Below are 26,360 nucleotides of genomic sequence, written 5' to 3'. Positions count from 1 at the left end.
CCAAAAAGACATCCTTGTAACACATAAGATTGCCACATACTGACTTATTATACAAACCTAGAGAGCTGAGCGTCAAGGCAACAGCGTGGTTAAAATAACTACACCTGATTCATATTGCTGATTTACATGTGTTATGTAACACAATTCATACACATGCTAGCATAATTAGACATAGCTCTATATTTAGACTTTATTATCACGTTAATGATGTATGCAGTACATTGCGAGTATTATACAGTATTGCGATCATCTCAGTCTCATCCCAGCACACCTACAGTACTGATCATGTCCAACTGTCATGGATTATATTTCTGCACAACACAGATGCAGATATAGAACCTTGTATTTGCCTGTTGGTGGAACAGTTTGGAGAGGTTGAAACTGGAACCGGAGGCCTGCAGAGCACACAATATGACAAAAATACAGGATTCATGTGAAAGGGGTAAGAGTGCTCTGGGCTGACATGGCTGTAGCGCTGCCCTGTCACATGGCTTCCGACATATGAGCAGGCCTACGGTCTCTGACAGGGCTAATATTTACAGTCAGGAAAAAAACGGTGAGTGAATATTTTATTGAAAGCCGGCCGTATGCAGTTGGACGCAGTAGTGACAGTGGCGGATTAAGGTGGTCACGGGCCCCTTCTCATCATGCCATGTGTAAAATAGTGCTAGGAATATTACCACTTTTTATTTTCTTTAGTAGACCTTGGTCACAATGTTCTTTCATATTTTTCTTTCTAACATATTGCCGCTATTCTGTCCAGTAGCAGTGACGAATCAGCTGCTTAATTTTTATTTAAATGTTTCTTAAGGAGCCAATAGGGGTCAAGATTGTTCTTTTTTCCTCTGAAGTACATTTAAATAATTAAAAATAATCTGCCCCTAGGCTGTGCATTAATTCACCCCTGGCGACAGGCTCAACTTTTAACATAATGTATATTTCTGGACGTTCAAATGGCCTAACAACATAACAAAATAACATGCATGACAAGAGGTAAAATTACAGATTAAAGCTTCAGTAAGAAGAAAATCTTTTTTGGCATCATTGGGGAAATAATTCCATAATAACCTTTCAGCATATTGTAATTCAAGTGTTCTGAGAGACTTCTGCACCTCCTCATGGCTCCGTTTCCAGGCTTTAAAAAAATCTAGCCCGTGACGGACGACTTTGACCAATCACAGGTCATTTCAGAGAGAGAGAGCGTTCCTATTGGCTGTGCTCCGGCTGGTGGGCGGTGCTTGGTATTTCCTCAACTTGATCTCAACATGGCTGCCGGGTCATAAACTTTCTCATTTCACAGCTAAACAGTACACTACAAGATGATTCTGAAAACATTTGAGGAGAGAAATAGGCATTACAGTAACAGAATATTGATTCATATTTCATCAGCGCTGCCTAGTTTGACTGTTTGATAAGAGTTGGTGAGTGATTGACAGCTGCTCAGAGACGGCAGACTCCAGATCAGCTCTGACTGGTTGTTTTCCTCCGGTCTGTGAAATCTTGCAGATGCCATTAGGAGCACCGGAGGACACAGAGGCGCATGACATTTTTTTCAGATTACCTGTCTCATGCACTACTTTCAGGTACGACGGAGTTAGGGCCACATTGAGGAAAACAAAATCTGAGATTTCAAGAATAAAGTCAGAATATTACAAGAAAAAAGTCGTAATTTAATGAGAATAAAGTCATAACTTTACGTGGGAAAAAAGTAGTTTCCTCCTCCACAGAGGAGTCAGTTTCCCCATCAGCTCCGTGTGCTTCTTTATTCGGGATAAACGCAGTTTCTTGCACATCTTTTCAAGGTCCTGATACTGATGATAATGTGGCTCTGATGAGGCAAAAGAGGAAGTATTTTGTTATTTGTGAAACCTAAACTAAAGTACAACTTCACAAGATGCTCCATGATCCTCATTTTCACACTATTTCCCCATAAAATAACACGTACAATCACAACTTTAAAATATTATGACTTTATTCTCATACACTGATGACTTTATTCTCATAATATTATGACCTTTTTCTCGTAAACTGGTGACTTTATTCTTGTAATATTATGACTTCATTCTTGAAATCTCCGATTTGGTTTTTATACCTCATTGTGGCCCTGATACTCCGTCATAGTCAGGATATAGTGACCATTTTATACAATTTTTTAATCATATTTGCTCCAATCTCACCTATACTCCTGCCGCTTTAATGTTCATTTACTGTGCAAGAACCTCAAACCATTCCTGCAATTATTATTTAGGACAGGGGTCAGCAAGCTTTACTATCAAAAGAGACATTTAAGGCAAAAACAATGATTATAAATCTGTCTGGAGCCGCAAAACATTTGAGCATTGTGATGAAGGTAACACAGTTTATAGTCTAAGTATATAGTATATAAGTCTAATGCAGTGAGGGCCAAAGAGACAATGTACTACGGAGTATTAGGGCCACATTGAGGGAAAAAACATCTGAGATTTACAGAATAAAGTCAGAATATTACGAGAAAAAAAGTCATAACTTTACGAGAAAATAAGAAATAACACGTAAAATTACTACTTTATAATATTGACTTTATTCTCATAATATTACTCCTTTTTACTCAATGTGGCCCTAATACTTGGTCTTGGTCTATTGTAGGTCTATGGTACCGTCGTACCATAGACCTACAAATAAAATTTAAAATGTAAACAAAAAAAACAGTTATTCATTTCCACAATTTCTTTTTTAAAATCCACAAGGCGCCACTGGAGAGGAGCGAAAGAGCTGCATTTGGCTCCTGAGCCACAGGTTGCAGACCCCTGGTTTAGGAGCTTAACAATGTGTTATTCAACAGTGGAACTATTATAGCTTTTAATGGTTTTTCACTACAATATAAATGTGATATTTTATATTTTCTCTTTTCCTTCCTTTAATTTTAATAAGTGTGAATGTGCTCCTTTAAATATGCTTTGCTGCTCATCTCAACAACAACACATAAAGCTGCCTCCTACCTCCAGTATAAGGCCACAGTAGTAAAAACCTCCCACTCTGTGTCAACTATAAATTCTTCCAGTGTGACTGATGCTTTGGGTAGCCATGGAAACCTAATATAATACCTCCCTCCCTCTCTCTCTCTCTCTCTCCCCCTCTCTCTCCTCCCCTCCCACTCCTCCTCTATGTCTCTCTCCCCTCTCTCCATCCACACCAAAGCTCTTTAAGCTATACTTTGCGCATGTACGAGCCAGTCACAGCATTGCATCGACTCCAAGATGGCGAAAACACGTCTGGTTTGCCTCCTGACTCTCTTCTCAACTCACTGTAAGTACAAAAACACCTCAACCTGCTGCTATTTCTCTCTTTTCCCCCTGTGGTCGTCACATAGCTGCTCTCTTCTTTGTGCTGGGTGTTTTGTGGAGATTTGAACCTCGAGCGCGTCAGAAATAGACTCAGAAGTAACCTGGTAACCTTAAACACACGACTGAGAGAACCGGTCCGTGAAGTGGACTAAATATAGTTATTAATTCTCTTAATGAAATTAGAAAAAAAAAAAAAATAGTCGCCATTTTTGATATAAAAAACTTCGCCTGCTGGTGTCAACATGACAATAAACATAAATATACTGGTGCGTCTTTTACGCGCATCTTTTGTTTTGCGTCAAATCCATTCATTATGGTGTCGCTCTCAGTTTAACCCGGACTAGTGTTTAACATCACAAAGTGTTTCTGGATGCAGCACCACATGTTAGCATGTTAGCAGGACTAAACTGAGTGACATCAGCTGGTTCTTCTTTCTGGAGAAAGAAAAAAAGTTTCCAACCTCTTCCAACCAAGTTTTGGAGACTTTGTTGGATAAAATATGAATTAAGGCAGTTTGCGGTTAACTATTTATTGTGGAGGAGGAGGAAGGGGGTTTATGGAGAGAGATGTAGGAAGTAGTGATGCGAGATAACGGATTTTCCTGCGGTGGAATAAAGCAGGCTGTCCGCGGGAGGAGCCAGGCAGCCAGTGAGTCCTCCGCCTCCTCCTCCTCCTCCTCCTCCTCCTCTCAGACCAGCTCCAGACCTCAGCTGGTTTCAGTCTCCCAGCCTTTACCGACCCCACATAGCCCACTAAGTCTGTCCACCAGTCCTGTATAGCTGGAAGCCTTCAATGCACACCTGTAACACCCCAACACTTCATTTTAACACTCTCTGATCACTTTAAGTACCAAAAGTAAAAGTACTTATTATGCAGAATGGCCCATTGCGCAATATTATATATTATTATAATTAATGTGTTCATCACTTCAATGTTGCGGCTGGTAAAGGTGCTCATTTTAACTACTCTATAGGCTTAAAGGTCCCATATTGTAAAAAGTGAGATTTTCATGTATTTTATATTATAAAACAGGTTTAAGTGCTATATAAATACTGTTAAACTGTCAAAACGTTCAATATAAGGAGAATATATAATATAATTATAGCCCGCTTTTACTCCACTACATCTCAGAGGGAAATGTTGTACTTTTTACTTCAATTATTTATTTATTTGACAATATTAGTTACTAGCTATGTGCAGATTCAGATACTTAAAGGTCCCATGTTGTAAAAAGTGAGATTTTGATGTCTTTTTTATTATAAAGCAGGTCTACATAGAGGTGCTATATAAATACTGTGAAAGTATCGAAAAGCTCAATCCATGAAGAAATACACACAGTCCGTATTCAGAAACTCTGCATTTGAAACAAGCCGTCAGGATTTCTGTACATTTGTGACGTCACAAATATACAATATTTAGACCATTACACGGTTTTAAACGTAAACATTCTAAATGTGTCTCAAAGATAATTTCCTGTTGCAGTGTATGTGAATAACATCAGCTGACAGGAAGTAAGCATGGACCCAAACCGTTACCTAGCAACGCAATTCCGTTCCAATTCCGTTGCAATTCCGTTGAAGTGTACTAAAACGGAGCGTTTCAGAGAGAGGGTAAATACTGGTATATTGAATTTGCAACGGAATTGCGTTGCTAGGAAATAGCTTGGGGTTCCATGTTTACTTCCAGTCAGATGATGTCATTCACATACAGTACATACACTGCAACCGGAAATAAACTGGGACACATTTAGAATGTTTACGTTTAAAAAACTGTGTTATGGTCTTTATATATATATTTATATTGTACATTTGTGACATCGCAAATGTAAAGAAATCCTAACGGCTTGTTTCAAATGCAGAGTTTTTGAATACGAGCTGTGTGTTTTTTCTTCATGGATTGAGCTTTTCGATACTTTCACAGTATTTATATAGCACCTACGTAGACCCGCTTTATAATAAAAAAAAAAAAACATGAATATCTCACTTTTTACAATATGGGACCTTTAAGTATCTGAATCTGCACATAGCCAGTAACTAATATTGTCAAATAAATAAATAATTGAAGTAAAAAGTACAACATTTCCATCTGAGATGTAGTGGAGTAAAAGTGGGCTAAAAAGTTACCCAAATCCCCAGCATGTGTCCTAAACAAACCAAGAAAAAATAAAAATTTAGATATCACACTCATAAAAGAAATGGTAGACATATCTCAAACAAATCCTGATTTTCTAATGTGGGAAATGTGGGACACGGAAAAGTCTGTTAAGTGGCCTAAAAATTACCTTAATTAATGTAGGAAACACTCTAAATGTGCAATGATCCCATGCTCAGTGATTGTACCACTTACAATGTTATTGCTGTTATAAAACCGAGGCTTATGTGTGGATGTTACACGGAGCGTAAGACTATAGACTGATTGTATCTTTATCTCTCTAGTCTGGCTTTCTTGTGGTGGTTGTCTTTTTTTTAATTATTTAAATTTTTTATTTATTTATTTATATCTTTTTTATTATTATTATTTTATTTTATTTTGTATTTGTCATTATTTAAATTATGTTTTTATTTATTATTTTATTTTATGCTTGTTTGACATATAAGAATATATTTTGTTTTGATTTAATAATGATTACTCTGCTTCGGTAATGATTTTCTCCTGAAATGTGTTGATTTTCTTCTGGCTTCCACTTGGACGTAGATGAAGCGAGGTGTGAGAGGATCAAACAGAAGTACAGACATAAGAACCTTCCTGTGATCTCTCACGTGTGGCTTATTCTCTTTGCTTTAATTAGGAGAATAGCGGCGGAGTTTGTTAGAAATCTGTTGCTGTATACTATCAATGCTGTCTCTCTCTCCATAACACCTCCAGGCTGTGATATATTTCAAATTCAGTCCTCTTAATGATGTTCCCCTGAGTGAATCTGTGACATGGCATGGCAGCAGCACAACTGACATTTTCAGAAGGGGTTGGGTGGGGGGTTGGGGAATGGGGTGCGGGGGTCAGGCCTGGACAGGCTTAGCCATGTGGCCGACCGGCTCCCAGCCAGCGTTGCCACTGTCTTTAGAAAGAGGACAAATCTGGCTAAACTAAAGCTGGCCACAAGCCGTGTTATGAATTACTACTTGGTGCTGATACTAATAGGCGCTGACTAAGGGCTGGGCGATACGGCCTAAAAATACAATATCACATTTTTTTCACGTCATATCTGATTTTAGATTTTAATTGTTCTTTAAAACGAAATAGGCCTAAAAAGACAAAGGAATTATTAACTTCCATCAAAATTCACATAATAAAAAATCATCTCATATGAGATACGATGAGAAAATGATTCCGCTAACGTTACCTGTTTTTCAGCAGGTGTTTTTACAGTCTTCAGGCAACCGGCAGTGCCACACACACTTCTCCCGCTCGCCTGCATGCCTCTGTTTGAGACGCTGGAATAAATTAAAGTCGTGCTGCTGCTTTTAGTCGCCACAGACTTCAAACAAACATTACAGAGGACAGTGTTTTGTTCGAGATTGCTGAGGAGACGTGTGCCTTTTTTGGGAATGTTTATATTTTACTTGTGTCTGAAGAGAACCTGCATGTTTACTGTGAACTACTGGAGCTCAAGTCCTAAACCATTAATTTTAATTAATTAAAAGAAATGGATTAATTGCCCAGCTCTACACTGACTGTAATTAGAATTTGTATTTTAGAAAATCTCTGCTCAGTTTTTGATGTTTCACAAAGTGATTTCAGAAGAAGGAGTGCGTGTCGTTTGCTTCGCTTCTTGTTGACACTTCTGTGTCGTGAGATGTGCTTGTTATTTTAAATTCATGACATTCTTTGGTAGCTATCATCTTAATGGCCACGCAAACCCCAGCCCACTCCGAGCGAAGGCTAAACCCGACCCGACTGAACATAGACTGCACATATCAGCCCAGTCATCTGTCAGCAGAATGAAAGATGAGGGCCATTGTTATTTTAAGTACAGCAGACTTTCAATACGATCTAATGGAATGCAACTGACATTTTCCATTGTTGGCTTCACCTGAGCCAGTTCACTTAGATAAAATATTCCAAGGAAAGCAGTACGCTACGCACTTTAAGAGGACATCTGCCAGAAACCCATCCTGCCAAGAGCAGAGCCAAGATATATGGGAGCTTGGAAGATGCTCAGATTGGATTAGTACAGAGCAAATATAAACTTTGAGATCACTGTTCTCTTCTAAGAAACACCTGTGGACATCTGTACATGTCAGACGCTATGATGTGGATCAACAACAGAAAACGTTACCTTATAATAGTGATAACATGGTCACAGACTTAAAGAATGCTAATATTGTTTCAGGCTCGAAGTGTTGAAATCGATTTATCTTCCTGGACAATTGACATTTTTTATGACTTGACATTATCTCTGTTTTCAGTCATGGCTGTCGGCCTGATCCAGCTGGAGCCTCCTTTTATCTGAATGGATAAGATAAGGGGAGAAAGCTGTCCGCTGGGTTGTTGTTGAGCCTCCCCTGTGTTGCTCTGCTGATAAGTCATTGCATCACTTAGAGAGCTTTGAATATCCGCTAACCCACACATAACCGGGGTGCTTATCGGGTGACGTTATTCAGCACACTCTTGAACATTTGTCTATATTAGAGCTCGGTGTCGGCACCTCTCTCATTGTTTTGCATGTGTGGCATAGCCGCTTGGCATGGCAGGAGTCGGTGCGCCCCGAGAAGAAGGCGGATAGCGGCTCCCCCGAGGAGGTGCATGTTGTCAGATGTTTCCCTACCCAACCCAAAGCTTGTGAGCAAATGTTTGGAGCACTCTCTGAATGGCATGTACGGCCCCCGCGGGCAAGTCACATACAGTCTGACATTTTACTGCAGAGACAGTAAATGGCAGAGTAAAACAGGGACAGACAGACGGAAAGCAGTCCCTCGTTGCCGAGCATTTGTTTGTTCTCTCCAGACACCCCTGAGTGAGAGGTGATAGTGGCATAACACATTTATCATAGTTGTCATTTTGGTCTCTCAGCTCAGATGCAACAGCAGGAAGAATCTGTGCAGTCACCATGGGCTTGTTTGTGCTTATTTTTCTAACTGCGAGTTGTGTAATTGCTGTCACAGAATCACACCCTTTTGTAATATATTTTTTAAATCACTGTTGTCAGTCATGTGGACGACAGTCCCTCCACGGGATAAAGTCAATGTGGCACATGGCCCTTACTGTGGAATGACCTGAAACAGCTGAGCAGGAGTGGGTGGTGGTGTTTTGAGCAGCGTTGCAGGCGCAACCAGAAATATCTGCGTCGTCCCTCCCAAACCTGAGTTAGCAAATGCAGCATTCCAAATAGAAAACACATGGAGGGAGAAACCTTCTCATCATATGTGCGCTGACTAACAATCATAACCACCTGTTTTCCTTAGAGATAAAAGGGACCCCTGTTGATGAGTTGGCGGAGGTCAGAGCAGAAAGGGGGTGGGGTGGTTTTGAAGAAAGCTCAGCAGTGTTGCTAGTTGAAGGCGTTCAGAAAACAAGCTGGGTGTGACGATACGTCTCCTGAGACAGGAATCCGATTTAAGTTGACACAGAGAAGGATTCAGCACACCGCCCTGTCCTGTTTTTTATCATTTTGTTTTTCACCTCGCAGTGAGCTACAGCAAATGCCGAGGTTGAAAGGCAAACACGTTCCAGAAATGGCGATGGCATGTGCGTGCCTCAAATGTCAATAAGACTACCATGTGAAAGAACCATTGGTCATAAACTAGAACCGGCCTCCGGGCAGGACATACTGGCCAAAAGCTCCACATGAAGATATTATAAAGGTCTCAGTGTGGAATAGGAATGTTGGAGGTTTTGCCGATGAACTGATAAGACAGGGATTCATGAGAAGAAGAAGTTAATTGTCATTAGGCATGTTAATAATTAATCAACATTAAGAATTTTAACCGATTAATGCTATCGGTTAAACGAGAGTCTGAGCCGGTGTTGCAGGATACAGGAGCTTGGCTTTGGATCTGAGGAGTTGTAGCATTTATTCACCGACAAATAAACTGTATACACACTGCTACTGCTACGTCCACAGCTATAACGCCACGGATAACCCCACCACACCGCCGCCACACACTCACACGGTCTGTCGGACACTCGCTAACGACAATACACGCAGTGTCATGGCTGATACAGTAACTCTCCCAGTCTGGTGAACTGGGGAGTTGTCTCTTGTGCTTATATGCTGCCGCTGGTGATAAATTATGGATTTAACTAGGGATGGGTCATGATTTTCGATTTTTTGAAGTCGTTAAATTATAAAAAAAAAAAAATAGTTTATGCAACTATTCCCATCTTAAAAAAGATATATTTCCCTTGTATTAACCGTTGCAGGCGCTGCCTGGTAGTAACGTTACTACCGGTAAAACGTGTTGGCGCGTTCAGTTCGGTTCTTTTCTGTGTGTTTGTGTGTGTGTGTGCCGCTTGCACAAACCCCCGTGCTCCCTCCGAAGGAGGCGCACGGCAATTATTCAAATAATAATCGACTAATTCCCAGTGATTTTCTAATAGTATTTTTGCTTTGAATACACATCCCTAGATTTAACCTGTTTGTGCATCGGCTTTTGGTCGCAGCTGGGCGGCTTGTTAGCACTCAAACTACATCACCACTCTTGTCTGTTAACGGTTAATAATCGGTCAACGAGGGTCGGTTATCGGTTAGAAAAAAGATTCAGAATCAGCATCCCTAATTGTCGTCCTGTTTAGTCGTAATGAGCTTTTGGGAGTGATTGCTCTTCCTGAAAAGAAGACCTAAGTAGTTGTTTGTTTTTGAGGAGACATCATTCCGTTCAATGTTTAGGCTACTCCAGATCAACAGGATAATCTCCTCCGTACTGGCTGCCTGAGCTTAGGGCAGCACAAGAGGGGTTTCCTGTTTGATGATCTCTATCTGTGGTCACATGGTCCCCGCAGGGAGGAAGTGCCGCAGCAGTTCTCTCGCTCGGTGTGTTCGCTGGATACCGACCGAGTACGTCAATAGGTCAAAAGAGACCGCCATCGATCAAACATTGGGATGCTGTCAGCTTAGTGAAATATTAGGGGTTTCATTAATGACATGGCGGAGGCAATGAACTACATGTGGCTGAGCCACTGTCGCTCTGAAAGGAAAAAGCTGGAGGCTGCGCTCCCGCTGAGAGTCATAACCAGATAATCGCTCTGGATTCATCTTTTGTTTACCAGGCTGTAACAAAAGGGCAATTACTGTCTAAAAATAGCCACAAGGCAGAGTCATCTGACAACCTCAGGTGTTTGATCATTAAAAACATCTACTGTTGGAATGATTATGGGCAAAAAGTCAGATACAGAAGCTTAGCAATATCTCAAACAACTTTATGCTTTTTATTCTGCAGTTCCAGGAAACTTTTTATTTATATGTAAATGATAATAACATGGAAATAAAATACCACTAGGGCTCAGCCCGATGATGTCAGGCCACATAGGGATTTTAAAGGTGAGCCCTAATATCAAACTAAAATATTAAACTCTAAAGGTAGCCTGTGTCTGGCTAAAAGCATTCTGAAACAACAGACAGGCTTTTAACTTTCCTTTCTGACAGAATTTCAGCAATGAAAAGAAATAAAATGGGTAGGATATTGAGGATTAAAAAACGACTTTAAAGACATTTCTTGGCGAGAAGAACAATCCTCTTGACCTGTTTGTCAGAAATTAGATCTGGAGTCTTTAAATCCCTGTTTTTTTGTAAATCTTATTGTCTGGATTATACTGAAGAACCAGTGAAAAGGAATTTCATGGCCACGATAATAAGAAGATAACGGGGGGAGCTTTGGGGGTGATCACAAACTGTGTAGATGTTGTTACCTTGGAGACAAGACCCCGGCTCTCCACCTACCGTACAGCCTCTCAGCACAGGTCGACAGAGCTGAAGAAAAACGACTTTTGGCTGTTGTGGAGTGCAGATTTTTGGGGAGTTTCCTGCTCTGCTCTGCGTCATTGCCTTGGAACAAGATTATAGGGTGGTTTTTGGATTACAATTTCAAAAGTTTTCACTTCATGGTTTATTTTAGAGTGATAACAGAGCGTGTAGAGATCTCATCTGAGGAGCTGTAACATGTGATCGATAGCGATGCTGCAAATAACGTTGGTTTGCCACCAGCTAGTTCAAGAACTCTCCCTGTTAATCAGGAGCAGTTGTGCTGCTTGAAGCTCATTTCCTTTTCTTACATCTGGTAGCCTGTAATTAGGGGTTTCCAGCCCTCCAGGTTCATGTCAGCCTGCAATCTGCTACTGTGGAGGTATAGGGCATGTTGATGCACCTGTCAGACATGTGACTATCAAAATAAAAAAATAAAAAAACATGCAACTAGGGATTTTAATAATTAACCGTTTAACCGTGGTCTGTCGAACACTCGCTAACGTTGCTTTGCGCTGATGGACTTTATGTGTGTGACAACGGCGAGCACGAAGCCACCAGCAATGCTATACAGCCGTAAACCTAGCACAAACCAAACAGGTCTGTCGGACGCTCGCTAACATTACGCCGGGCAGACACACAGCTGACGACCTCGCAGATAAACTAAATGATGCTGTAAAGTGGCTGCATGTTTCCTCCACAATACACGCAGCATCGTGGCTTCTAACCCTCCCGGACGGGTGAACTGGGGACTTAGTTGTCTGTAGCACCGCTGCATGTGACGGAGGCCGTGCTGACGGTTTGTGGTAAATCCAGCCAGAGACACTAAATGTCAGATAGAGGACTTCATGTGAGTTATTGGCATCTTCTGGGGAGGCAGGGCAAAATGGGTTTGAAACAGCACAGCATAGAAATGATAGATGGAGCCTGGTCCGTGAGCGAGACCTAGACCTTGATGCTCTCAACTTAAAAATAAATATGAGGAAATTATTTATTACATGCTGGCAAGCTTGGCCTTTTTGACTCAGCAAGCATTGAGCTTAGAGATGACAATTCAAGACCTAAAATGTAACCCTTCTAATTGAAAAAAGGACAAACTAAACCTTTTTCTTAGTGGTTAGAAATCAATGTCAAAGAGTAATAATGGTGATAAAAATGGTCCTATATTGGCTTTGTAGCCTCAGTCCAGTAAGATGTTCACTATTGAGGTACAGTGAGGTAAAAGATCAGCATCATCTGCAGACGTTCCTTACACTATCTCAAGTTCAGCTTAAAATAATATAGGACAGCTGACTGTGAAAATTGAATCACAAATTAGATTTGGGTTTGAATGAGTTAGCTGCCTCAGCCTGCTCTGCTTGATACTCGAGTATTTCCAACCTGATGGAATTCAAATGTCGCTTTGACTATTTGTGACAAGACATTACACTTAAGAGCTCAGGAAGCCTTTCCTACGTGACCCAAAAGATATATTGTCTTCGACTTCTTCCATTAAAGGAATAGTTCAACATCTAGGGGAAATTCACTTATTCTTATTCTGGCTTGGGAAGATTGATACCACTCTCATTACTGTTCGTATGAAGCTACAGCCAGCAACTGATTAGCTTAGCTTAGCACAAATATTGTAAACATAAAGACACAGCTAACCTGGTTCCAATCTCCAAAACCATTGGCTATCAATCTGGCGTGATTTAGTCTATTTCTGGGGTTCTGGCGTAGATCCTGATAACGGATATCCGCTCCAATACTTTCTCTTGAGTGCTCCAATCGCTGTTTACAGTCTGATTAGCAATTAAGAATGGAGTTGGAGTTGGGAGACGACATCTACGACCCAATTGTTTCCAATTAGCCGAGCTAATAAAAAGCTAAATCAACATCAGACGGCCAATGCATTCCACCCCTTTTGCTCTCAACATGGACTGTTAACCTGCATGCAACCAAAGCGTGATTGGTCAACCCTACTGTCGGCTGATGTTGGGTTGGTGTGTCTGGGCCTTTAGGCCTGTTTGATGGACTATTTCTTACCTGGGATCTTTAACATCCCGTAGTCTCCCAAAATCAAACTAGTAGTGAGTATGAGAAGAGACAGACATGCAAGAGATTTTTACAGCAAATTCCAAAAGCTGTATTGTAGCTCTGATCAGAGGCTCTGCTGTGGTAGAAAGCCCACCAGTACTGTCAGGAGTACGGAGTGCATTCAGCTGACTGGACAGATAGAGTTGGCAGATTGTAACCAGACCATCTGACCATATGGTGTGAAGGCTATCCCTTCTGGGCTACTTAGTGGTAAATATGTTGAGATTGAACTGGAATTAATAACACTATTATGCTATTTTAGAGCTTGCCAAAATATCTCTTGGTAGAGAGTAATCCATTGATCCAAACGGTATTGATCTTTCACACCAATGGCTTTTAGGTCAAATGGTGAAAGAGTTCTGTCAACAAGATGATCACAAAGACCTTTGACCTAGTGTTCTTCCTCTGCGTCCACCAAAAACGCCAGCCGTGTGAAGAACTGTGCTCGTTCAAAGTATTACTGGATGAAACAGGAATAAATACTTAAAGAGAGCTGAAATGTCTGATACGTAGGAGCATTAATGGAATTCCTTGATTCTGTCAGAAAAGATCACGAGTGCCCCGGATCGTCTGCGTGCTTTTTAGGCATTGCCGTGAATCACGTTGGGAGGAGAAGCTCAGCATACACAGCGCTGTTGCCACATGTGTGTGAGGGCATACTTGGGGTAAGTGAGTGCCTCAGATATTTGTCAGGATGCCAGACATAGGCGACGAGTTTGTAATACGGTTGCTGGCCCCTGTCTGAGCTCCAATAGAGGGGGCTTTGCATGTGGGTCGGCTTACTTTCTGTGTTACAGAAAGCAATGGAGGGGACGGAGGAGAAAGCAATTTGGGTGGATTTCATCATGACTCAGTGGTTTGTCAGGCGTTTGTCATCGTTGTAACAGGTCACTCAAAATGGCCAGACTGAAGCCTCAAAGCTGATCAGAGATGTTAGTAGAAAGTTGTGACTGACCCATACTTTTAGCTACAAAACCCTCATGGAGACTTTAGTGAACTGTTGACGTCAACAAGTCCACCAAGCAGCAGCACTTAAAGCTTCAGTATGCAGAATATGTTTGGCATCATTGGGCAAAAATAACCGTTCAGCATATTGTAATTCAAGTGTTCTGAGAGACTTCTGCTCCTCCTCATGGCTCTGTTTTCAGGCTTTCAAAACATCTAGCCCCTGACGGGACACTTTGACCAATCACAGGTCATTTCAGAGAGAGAGAGCGTTCCTATTGGCTGTGCTCCGGCTGGTGGGCGGTGCTTGGTATTTCCTCAGCAGATCTCAACATGGCTGCCGTCACAAACTTCCTCATTTTACAGCTAAATAGTACACTACAAGATGCTTCTGAAAACATCTGAGGAGCCTCTTTCCCAATGGAAGTCTATGGAAAAAGTATTTTTGGACCCAAGGGCATCACGTGACGTACACAGAAGTTTTAATACCGTTGTTTGGCCACTACTAAAGTTGGGATCAACGACCGGCGCTCGGTCCTCCATTTCAATATCTTACTACTACTTCATGCTCACATATTTCACACACACAACAGTATATCCCATCGTAAATATTAAACATGTTAATATATATTTATTTATTTACAATTTGAGATCGGTGCGGCGAGGATGGACTTCCAAGCAAAAAAAACACTCTTATTAACATACGTCACACCACAGGAACATCTGGAAAGATAATCTTTGGAACCATCAAAAAATCTGGGCTTTGCTACGATTGTCCGGAGAATCGGGCCCAAAATCGTTTTGATTCTCGCGTAGCGTGTACCCAGCGTTATGAGCATACGCCCCATGTACCAAGGTTGAGTCTTTGCCGTGGCGGCCCATGGTTCGAATCCAATCTATGGCCCTTTTCCTGCATGTCATCCCCTCTCTCTCTCTCTCTCTCTCTCCCCCTTTCATAACTATCAAAGTCACTATCAATAAAAGGCAAAAAAATAATCTTTAAATAAAACAGCAGCGCTTGGAGGAGCATTGTGTTTTAAATGTATTTTTAAATACTGTACTCTGTATTGACCTAAATGATGGAAAACAAGAGCAGAGAGGAAGAAATTACACAGAAGGAGGACGAGCCAGTGAATACTCCACAGCCCTTCTGTGTTCAGGGATTTCCTGAATCTTTTGCCATTAAGATTGTAATTAAACTAAATTGTCTCTTTCTCAACACATCCTGTAAGAGAGCAGAGTCACTCCCAGAATGACCATGTTATCTACTCTAAGACTGCTCCCCTTTCAAAGTCAGATGAATGTATTTATACAATGGTCATTATCAGAGCTTAAAAGATAACCTTTAAAAAAAAAAATCCCATCTGGAACGTGGAGATTCTTCACTGAGCCATAATTATCACAGAGCTTTATTATGGGACTTAACACAAATTTAAAACTATCCACGCTGTGACGAAAGATGCCAAAACAAATGGAAAAAAAACTCAAGTCGCTAATACAGTTAGATATATTTTAACAAATGTATGTAAAGCTCCATTCTGTCGCTGATCATTGTAGTTAACCCCCCTTAGACGCGCAGTCCCAGCAGACTTTACTGTCTTCCAGAGGCCATGTCATTCTAAGAAGGCTCAGTAAACGCTCCAAAGTTGGGCTAAACGTTGGTGAGGAAAAACTGGCATGGAAAAACCATGCAGTTGGGCAATTGGGCATTACTGTAAAGCTGAGACTCTTGTGGATCCAATGAGCCCAACTGTATTCATGTGTGATGATGTTGGTCCCCATAGGAGACATTTCATTGACCTCACTGTATAAAATGACCTGTGGTGACCTCTAGGATAATCGCAGCCTCATGAAACTTTACAGCCACAAACTAGAGACCTAGAGCATTCAGAGGATGGATGGCTTTCCTAGCTAGATTGACAGTAAGGGGGTTTCTGAGCAGTTTACACAACACAAGTGCTCGCCATCTAATCGCCGAAAAATGCTCCAAATGTCAACATTTTTTTATCCCAAATCACAGCATGGCTTTTTCTCTGGTGTTCCTCAAGGTCTTGTTGTCTTAATGTGGTATTTTGGAGGGATTATTGATCATTTTTATCAATTCTCCAGGAGTAAAAAAAAGGTTAAATTTAGCACCAAATCTGTGTAACAAATGGTATCAACCCAAAAATTGCTGCAACAATTTATGAGACATAATAGAGCATGGGGATGACCATCATATACTTCTATCATAATGTTCTAAACCCTTATACACTTTTACAATTAATTTTAAAACCTTCACAGGTACTGTATTTAACATAAAACAATATGCTCAAATCATAACGTGGCAAACTGCAGCCCAACAGGCAACAACAGCTGTCAGTGTGTCAGTGTGCTGACTTGACTATGACTTGCCCCAAACTGCATGTGATTATCATAAAGTGGGCATGTCTGTAAAGGGGCGACTCGTGGGTACCCATAGAACCCATTTTCATTCACATATCTGGAGGTCGGAGGTCAAGGGACCCCTTTGAAAATGGCCATGGCAGTTCTTCCTCGCCTAAATTTAGCACAAGTTTGGAGCGTTATTTAACCTCCTTCATGACAACCTAGTATGACATGGTTGGTACCAATGGATTCATTAGGTTTTTCTAGTTTCATATTGATGCCAGTATCTTCACTCTAGCTTTAAAACTGAATCACTACAACCTCAGAAAGATTGATTGCATTAACGTGTTAAAGAAATTAGTGGCATTAAAACAAATTTGCCTCAACATTGCGTTAATATCAGCAGATAAGATGCACCTACTGCTTGACAGAAGATCGTAGCTGTATGAAATCTTAAGAATAACTGGGAGTGATTGTGGTGTAGCCTTCTTTTCCAGGGGTCAGAAACATTACTAAGACACTATTGTACCTTGTTCTTCAGGCGCTTTACTACTTCCTCCTTAGTTGCAGTCTACTTCTCGTCTTGCTCGTATAGAAACAAAGCCGCTTCTCAAAGTTATGTCCTCGAACCCAAGAATACACGGAGCACAGATGTGCAGTTCCTAAAATATTCAGCATACAAAAGCAAAGAGCCAACAAATAATTTATTGAGAAAATAAAAAAACAACAGCAGGAAAGAACAAAAGCCATTTAGTCGGCGGGGGTAAAGTTTACGGTGTGTGCCTCTTTGTGAGTGGAGAGGAAACGTACAACAGGCCACCAACCCTGCACTCACCGCACTCCACCCCAAACATGAACTCCCTCTTTTATTCTGGCGAGATCTGGTTTGAGCAAGAACAACAATCTTATGATTTCATGAGGTTTTCCAGCACGCTTTCAGAGGGAATCTGTATCTCCGTGCTGAGGAGTGTCTCTGAACGGCCTCCGTCCAGCAGCCAGCGTTTGGTGTAATGAATCCCCCCCACTTACACCCCCACCCTGCGTCCTTCCCTCCCCTCGCCTAGGTTTGCTCATGCAGAACTGAGCGACTGTACAGTTTTATCTCAGATCATCAACACTCATGATCATCAGTGTTCACATCTGTGGGCGGCTTCCTTTGGGGCAGTTGTTAGCGTGGTAACCTTGTTCAGAGAGAAGCTTGGCTCTGCAGTGAGGGGGATGAGCGCTGAAGGACTGTAGCAATGTGCTGGTACCCAAGTTAAAGGTTCCAGTCACATCGGAGCACACCGATCCTTATGAATGGGACTGAACCACTTACGCCTGCTCTCTTATACCGTTTTCCTGTCAGTGTTGCGATGGATGCATTTAAGCAGATTGAGCCTGGCGTTTCGCCAATCAGCAGTAGTCACGGCTTATCAGGGCCGGGCCTGCTGAGCACACTTCCACAGGATTCAGTGCAGTCTGGATACTCCTTACTGGAGGCAACAGGCTGACTCGTGACTAGTTTCTAATAGATGGAATATTCTGCTTGCTGTGAGTCATTTGTAATTAGGCTATATTTTCCTACGCCCAGCTGAATCAGTCCACATTTATGCTGCACGTAAAGCAGCAAAATCTGTCTGATTTGGGCAGAGATGCACTCCAAGAGGTTAGGATCTCCTGACTGGATCAAGATGTGTGCAGGTTTTTTGTATTTGCATGTAAACCAGGTCTGAAATTCAGCCTGTCACTGTGGCAGGCAAGTGTTGTTTTTATCTACCACAAATCTAAATGAAGGAATAACATTTTAGATCTGATGTAATTTAAAGGGAGTCTGTGGAAGAATCAGAAATTGCTTGTTAAAGTTAAGTCAACAACAGTCCGAGTCCAGTGCTTGTGCTCGCACTACGTAGACGTGAACGAGCCTTATTGGTGTTAGCGGACTCCATTTCTAACCAAACGTTATAGCTATGGTTGCACACTGTTAGCCCCGAAAGCGGAGCTGAAAATAAAGACACTCGCGAGCCCACATGACATCACATCTCTTGGATATTTCCCAGAAAAGAAACGGCCCAGATTTTTCACATTAAAGTCTACAGGTCTCATTTTTTAAGTTAGGTTACGACCTGTTCACACATTGGCAATAAAGAAACAATTCAAAAATGTTTATACGTGTAAAAAACGTACATACAGTCCCTTTAATGTTCGATATATTATACACAAAAAATGTAAGTACTTGTACTCATACTTGGTCTGAAAAAAATCGGTATCGGTGCATCCCTCTCTATTCCCATCCCCAGCATTTTCCCTGCCTGCCAAAGTGGCGGATGGCCTGACGATCCGCCACTGCCAACAATTTACCCCGCATTTGGCGGGTGGCGGGTGCTAATTTCAGACCCTGTATGTAAACACCAGAAAGTGCATTATAATGAATGTGCTCTGTAAAAAAACAAACATATCCCTGCATTCTTCTCCAAAAATATTGAATTGAAAAATGTTTTTTTCCTCATTATTTTCACGTGTGCGTGGCATTAAACAAAAGACATACTATTCTGTGTAAACAGGGCCGTGCATGTACAACATGCTTGAAGCAAGCAGAGACAGCAGGTGATGAGGTCGCCAGCTGTCCTCTTACCATGAAAGCACTTTGGAACTTAGCCATTGTTTCCCGGACCAGTAAATCGCACTGTAACTGTGTACAGCACACCTTTACTTCCTGTGTGTGTGACCGTGCATAGTTCCCGTCGGAGCGTGCAAACAGAATGGGAGGCCTTGAAGTGTTTGGTCGTTGGTCTGTCTGATGCTTCTGTCTGGTATTTCCCACGGAAACCCGTCAAGGATTCCTCCCCGAGCAGGTGATGGAAGTGCGGCTCCAGCGGGAGGGGGGGGGGGGTCAGCAGCAGGAGCCTCAGATGGTTTCCCTCCCCAGCTGTTGTTTAAGCAACATTCCCTGTCCCACAGCTCAGCCAGCCTGTGCAAACTATTTGAGTCCAGAGTATGCCTTTATGCACATTTGTTGTTAGAGGGGGCTGCTCGTTGGCAAATTCTTGCTTGGAAATTGCACACGGTGATGTCTCAATATTTATTTTTGTTTTTTTGTTTTTTTAAATGGAGGCACATTATGTTCATAAACAACTGTCTCTTGAAATGAGTCATGATTTATGTCATGTGTCTTGCAAAATGGAATTTGGAAGTCTGTTTTCAATATGTGGCTCACGAGCAGGCGTCTCCACCCTTTTAATAGGGAGTTATATCAGAGATCGGAATGAACAGCAAAATTAAAAAAAAATTAGTTTAGTAAATATTTAATTGCATCTCTCTCAAATACAAACTTGTAATTAAAATAAGACAATGAATAATTACTTGTTGTGTAATGTACATATTCCACCACAAGTTTGCACATCAACCAGAAAGTCTCTTTTTCTATATAATAATGCTCATCGTGTGTCTGTGTGACTTTCTCTATTGAAAGTCTTGTGTAAAGATCATGTGGTTGCATTAAGTGACCCCCCCGTCCCCTCCACCATGCCTGCCTGTCAAAGCTCATTTCACCTGTGACCAGTCATCCCCACACAGTCACACACTTTTTTTGGCGACCTCACATTCTGCACTCCTCTTCATGTACTCCACATTAGTGCTTACTAAGGAACAATGAAAACAGTCAGGATTGCCTCCCACAGCGTTTATACAGCAACATGCAGGCCAGTTGGCGTAGTTTCACGAGGGGTTTGCTTTAAAGGCAATCTTTGTCAAAGACTAAATCTTTGCAGCAGTGACGTGTTTGGCCCCTTGACCGTCAGCAGGCACTCCCTTAAAACTGTAATCAGATGCTGAGTACACTTCTCTAAAACTCTCTTTCTACCTTGTATATCCTTAAACAACTTCTGGATTTTGTTCATTGGGATCGATGGTCTGATTTACAACCTGATGTTCTGTAGTTACGCTACATCAGCTTTTTAATGCTGGAGACTATTACTGATCTTTGTGCAGCCTATGGTTTGTGGAAAACTGTTAAATCAAATGGCATGTGTGGTATATTATATATATATATATGATATATTCTCAATATGCATATTTACATTCAGTTTATTCATTTGCAATACTGTCTACCACAAATGTCTTTATTTTATATATTTTTAAGGGCTGTCAAAGTTAATAATAACTCGTAATATAATTACCCTTGACCTCTGACCTCCAGATATGTGAATGTAAATGGGTTCTATGGGTACCCACGAGTCTCCCCTTTACAGACATGCCCACTTTATGATAATCACATGCAGTTTGGGGCAAGTCATAGTCAAGTCAGCACACTGACACACTGACAGCTGTTGTTGCCTGTTGGGCTGCAGTTTGCCATGTTATGATTTGAGCATATTGTTTTATGCTAAATGCAGTACCTGTGAGGGTTTCTGGACAATATCTGTCATTGTTTTGTGTTGTTAATTGATCTCCAATAATAAATATATATTGCAAACATATATGCCCACTCCCATGTTGATAAGAGTATTTCAATTATTGCGATTAATTGAAATTAACTATGCAAGCAATTAATCACGATTAAATGTTTGAATCGATCGATAGCCCTTTTAATTGCATGGTTTTCCTTTCTTTTTTTTAAATACATATATATATATGTATATAATGAGCATTGTTGGAAGGAACCTGAGATCCAAGATGTTCATAGCCAATGGGAATGATGAAAGAATTTGAAACTTGGTCCTGCTGGATTACAGCAGCAGTGGGTAGAAATGGAACAAATGTGATTAAAAAAAAGTTATTTTTATAAAACGGTCGCTATATCCTGACAGTAGTGCATAAGACAGGTCATCTGAAAAAAATCATGGTCCTCCGGTGTTCCTAACGGCATCTGTAGGATTTCACAGACTGGAGGAAAACAAGCAGTCAGAGCTGATCCCGAGTCTGCCGTTTTTGAGAGCCGGCTGTCAATCACTCGCAAACTCCGACCAAACGGTCAAACTAGGCAGCGCTGATGAAATATGAATCAATATTATGTTACGTTAATGCCTATTTCTCTCTTCAGATGTGTTCAGAAACATTTTGTAATGTACTGTTTAGCTGTAAAATGAGAAAGTTTGTGACCCGGCTCCGCGCACCAGCTGGGCACAGCCAATAGGAACGCTCTCTCTCTGAAATGACCTGTGATTGGTTAGATGTTCTTAAAGCCTGTAAACAGAGCCATGAGGAGGTGTAGAAGTCTCTCAGAACACTTGGATTACAATATGCTGAAAGGTTATAATGGAGTTTTTGCCCAACGATGCCAGAAACATTCTGCCTACTGAAGCTTTAATGAAAGAATAACGAGCCATCTGTTAAACAAGAGCTCTAATAACACATTCTTATTGCTTGTAAACCTGGGAAAGAGAGGCTTTGTGAAATATCGTCCCAATCGGTGATCAGACGTGCATCATGTGAGTCTAACAGCCTTTCCAGTATTCAGACTTCCACTACACAAGATAGCTTTTGTTCCAGAGTGAAAACAAAGGCACGGTTAATAGGCCGGGCTGTGGGACGCCACTGTTGTAAGAGTAGACGTTTAGAAACACTGGGATTTGTCCTGGGCCTGCTGTTTCAAAGCTGATAGCATCTTGATGACTGAGCTGAACACTGCTGGGAGGCCCTATTATGAAGACTTTATAAGCTTCCTGCTTCCATCTCACACATTATGCTCCTGAGTGCCAGAAATGTGCGACTAACGCAGCTCAAGACATGAGTGCATCTGGCTACACTCCTGTCGTGTGTGTTTAATGCACTGTTACATTCGTCTGTTGGCATTCATGCGTAGTTGGTTAGTTGTCATTTAGTGACAACGAGCCCGGATGAGATGACTCCCAGTGCAGAGGCATTAACAAAAACACTCCGGTCCATGCTGTAGAGATGTGCGGGCTGGGGGAATATATAACTCATGAAAACAGTTCAAAATAAAAGTCAGCAGAGTTGTATAAAAAGTTAGCATATCCCTAAAGGCACCCTTTCAGTTCAGCTCTTTTCAGCCCACAGCGGGCATCCTTGGAGCACGCAGGAAGTGAGGCAGATTAAACCTTTTGGACCCGCTAAGTCAACACGTCTCTGCTGCGCGGTGTTGTATTATTGTTCAGTTGTCAGTCGAGCCTTAGCTCATCGTGGTCGGCTACGCTCGCCGTCCACGCACTCAACAATGAGCGCTTATCTCTGCAGCCTGTGGCCGGAGCGGCTCATCTCTCTCTCTGTCAGTGTGCCGGCCAAATGAGCATTATTAGGTAAAGGAAGTGCTGGCTGGTCAAAAAAAAATACATGTTAATATCCCAGCATCCAGATTAGCCTGATATCTGCAGATGTGAGTGTTTCCAGATCTTTATATGATGTAGAGGAATTATTGGTTAATCCGTTGTGGCGTGCCGATGGAAAGCTTTAGAAAAGGGTGAATATTCCTGTTGAGGATTGAATGTGTGTGTGTGTGTGTGTGTGTGTGTGTGTGTGTAGTGTGTGTTTGCGGGTGTAAGAATCCCGGGTGGGGGAGGTTTTGGCGTGTCTGGTTGAAAGGACAGGCAGCAGACTGTTATCCAGGGATTTACCACCATGTATTATTATCTGACCAGTTCATTGTTGACTCACAGGGAGGATATATAGGTTAGTGCACAGTAGCAAGAGTTCACGTATAAAACCCCGCTCTAGTGATCGCTTTAAAATGGTGGACTCGTGGAATCATGGAATAATACTACCCGTAAGTCACTGCCGTAGCCATACAAACGTTTATTTTCATCATGCTTGAAAAAGGGCCTGTGTGGAAATTGCATTCCTAATTAGGATTAAGGAAGGGGTCAGGCAGCCTGGACTAGAATGCGAAGCATTTGCAACGAGCGCTGCTGATGCCATCTGTGCAGAGTGTGGTGAGGAGCTAATTCTGGCACCGAGTGTGGCGTGATTTAACACAGATTTTTTTTTTTTTTTTGTGGTAGCAGCTTCAATTCAAGCATAGGATTTGACTCGGACTGCCGTCCAAAAGACTGTTGTCGTGAATTGAATTTGCCCCCTTCCCCCACCACCCCTCCTGTTAGGGCTCCTCTAAAGCCGACGCCACGGAGCTCCCCAATTCATTTGGACATCCAACATGTGTGGCATGTCAAATTGTTCGCATAACAGAGACGCTGCGCCAGGGGAGGCCCGCTCACTTATGCTTCGATCTGTTTTGACAAGGCGTTCTCACTGTCTCCCTCAAGAGGCTGACCTGGGATAGCGAAAAGATGAGCAGCCAATTATTTGATGATGAGGAACGGTCAAGGCTTCCCAGGGTGCCTGGTGAAAGTCATGGAGAGCTACCGCTGCTTACACTTCTTACCTGGGAGGGATCCCAATTAGCAGACAGCGGGGGCTCTGGCTGGTGCTGACAGACTATAAATAGTGGCTGGGCATTTGAATGCTGACCTGTTCTCACTGTAGAGAGGGAAAGCTCATGAGTAGGGATGGATATCCTTAAAAAAATGAAGATGCCAGTACCAATACCCAGCGTCGGCGTTAGGGGCGGGCCATGGGGGTCCAGGCCCGTCCAAAAAGGTCACTGTGCCCCCTCAGCTGAATTCTCTCCTGACAAAAAACTAAACTGAAATAACAGCTAGGTCTAAATAAAATTAAGTCATTCAGTTTGGTAATGGAAGGACTTAACACTGCAATGCAAAATAAAGCACAAAACAGTGATAGTTTTGCATTTAGGGAACAACTAGGACATGTACTTCGGCTTGATTACATTGTTTTCTATTGGAGTGTCCTAACTGGCTGCGAACAACACGGCGCTGCGCAGCAACACGGCGCTGCGCAGCAACACGGCGCTGCGCAGCGCGGCGTGACGTTTTGTCTGAACTTCTATCAGATACACGGTTCCTATTTTTTCCTGTCACTCATATTGAGAGGAACGGCTGATTAGTTTAGATAAAATGAGCCGAGAAAACCGGGTCAGTTGTCCTGGATGTAAATGAAAATATTAACTTGATTACTGACACTTTCAGCACAGGCATTGACGCTCGCAGTTATAGGCGTAGCGTTAACTAGGTAAACTTTATTACGAGCTACCTGTCAAAAAATATAACAGCCACCTCACTAATGGTTCAAATAAAACACAAACACATAGCGCAAAGAGACAACTATGGAAACTCTGGGAAATATGAGCCGTCACTACAATATTTCAGTAAGAAGCCTCGTTTTGATCCGCTCCGTTTGCATGTTTTTTTGTTGTTTTTTTTTCAATCTAGCTCAATAGAAAAAATGAGAGAAAGTAGACCTACAAACCTGGTGCATTAAAGCACAATTAGGACCAAGAGAGTAAAAAACATCCTGTGCTCCTCTCACATCTTACTTTTTCTACCTGTTTGGATTATTCTGTTCAGTATTGTGGAATAAAACAATGGACTAATGTTACACTACAGCAGGCTGAGCAGAGACAACAACTGAGTGAAACATCCATTAAATTATATTATGAAGAAATCAGTCAGACTGTTAGATTACTGTGTTGTTTAACTCCCTGTTTACTGTATCTCGGCACCTGCGTATGTGCACATTTTGACCCTGGCACTAGCAAGACGCAGGGCGTGCCAGGGCGTGCCAGGGCGTGCCAGGGCGTGCCAGGGCGTGCCAGGGCGTGCCAGGGCGTGCCTGAGGAGTTATCTGTAGCCTCCAGTACCTCCTCATTTCAAAACAGAAACCAAAATAAGATGGCAGCTGGCTGGAGAAGATAACTAGATAACAACCTACTTGCTATATCGTATGTTATTTCCAGTAAATATCAAAAATAAAATGTGTGTTTTCTGATAAAAAAAAAAAGTAAGTAGGAAGATAACAAGTACTACTAACCCATCTTTGAGGTGGTTATGTCTTCAGCTCCAGTCTGATCTGGAGCTCACAGCTGATACAGGTGTATGTTCCTGGTTTGTTTACATGATGTAACAGAAGTGCAGATTTAACGTATTCAGTGTGGACAGAGAGCGTCAGATGCTACGCGATGCAGCGCGATAGTCGGACACTCGCATCCAGTTAGGACACGGTGTTAGTTTATAACCTGTTTTTGTGGACATAACAGCACGTGTATGCGTGCGTGCGCGCCTGTGCGCATAAGTGGCAGTATGTATACACCTCTCTGTCAGTTTATTTCTTTCATGAAACATGATAATGTTAAAGATACACTTAATAAAGGCTATATGAGGTGAAAAAAATGCCCCCCCTGTCAAAGCTGATTGCCCATCCGCCCCTAACACTCTGGCGCCGACCCTGCCAATACCAGTACCCTGGGAGTGATAGCGATACCAGCAGAGTTCTTCATTTGATACCCATCGTGTGAATTGAAGCTGTGTGTGTGTGTGTGTGTTTCATAGGAATGAACGGGGCCCCGCCTACAACGCTTTATCCAGTTCTCTTAATACATCCATGGTCCACGACAATACACGCAGCCTCATGGCTGCTACAGTAACTCTACCGGTCTGGTGAACCGGGGACTCAGTTGTCTGTTGTGCTCCTACACTGCAGCTGGTGATAAATGATGGATTTAACCTGTTTATGGGTCGGCTTTTCGTTGCAGCTGGGCGGCTTGTTAGGCACTAAAAATAGCACGGCTGCGTGCGACGCACTTATCTTGTCGGTTAATGATCGGTTAACGAGGGTCGGTTATCGGTTAGAAGAAAAATTCAAAATCAGCATCCCTATAGGGAGATTTTATTTAAATTCTTACATTTTGTCTCTCATGAAACAGAACTCATTGCACAGGTGACAGACGTCGTCATGTTGCTAAT

At 42.0% G+C, this 26,360-nt stretch overlaps 1 protein-coding gene and 1 long non-coding RNA gene across 2 annotated transcripts in view; one reads left to right on the top strand and one right to left on the bottom strand.

The window, feature by feature from the left end:
- Positions 1–1,039: 1,039 nt before the first annotated feature.
- Positions 1,040–14,589, bottom strand: LOC119476240. The gene is made up of 3 exons (XR_005203976.1): positions 14,415–14,589; positions 12,315–12,323; positions 1,040–1,103 (listed from the first exon to the last, which is right to left on the bottom strand). It is a non-coding gene; the product is annotated as an uncharacterized LOC119476240 (long non-coding RNA).
- The window catches only part of jam3b (junctional adhesion molecule 3b), a 41,316-nt gene continuing 18,078 nt past the window's right edge, over positions 3,123–26,360 (top strand). Inside the window, exon 1 of the mRNA XM_037749569.1 lies at positions 3,123–3,285. Coding sequence (XP_037605497.1) covers positions 3,237–3,285 — 49 coding nt within the window. The 5' untranslated portion in view covers positions 3,123–3,236. The remainder of the gene's footprint in view (positions 3,286–26,360) is intronic.

The sequence above is a fragment of the Sebastes umbrosus genome, chromosome 17 (assembly GCF_015220745.1).
Source record: "Sebastes umbrosus isolate fSebUmb1 chromosome 17, fSebUmb1.pri, whole genome shotgun sequence".
In the NCBI taxonomy this organism is placed as follows: Eukaryota; Metazoa; Chordata; class Actinopteri; order Perciformes; family Sebastidae; genus Sebastes; species Sebastes umbrosus.
The sequence above is the reverse complement of the archived record's forward strand: the minus strand, read 5'-3'. Positions and strand labels throughout refer to the sequence as shown.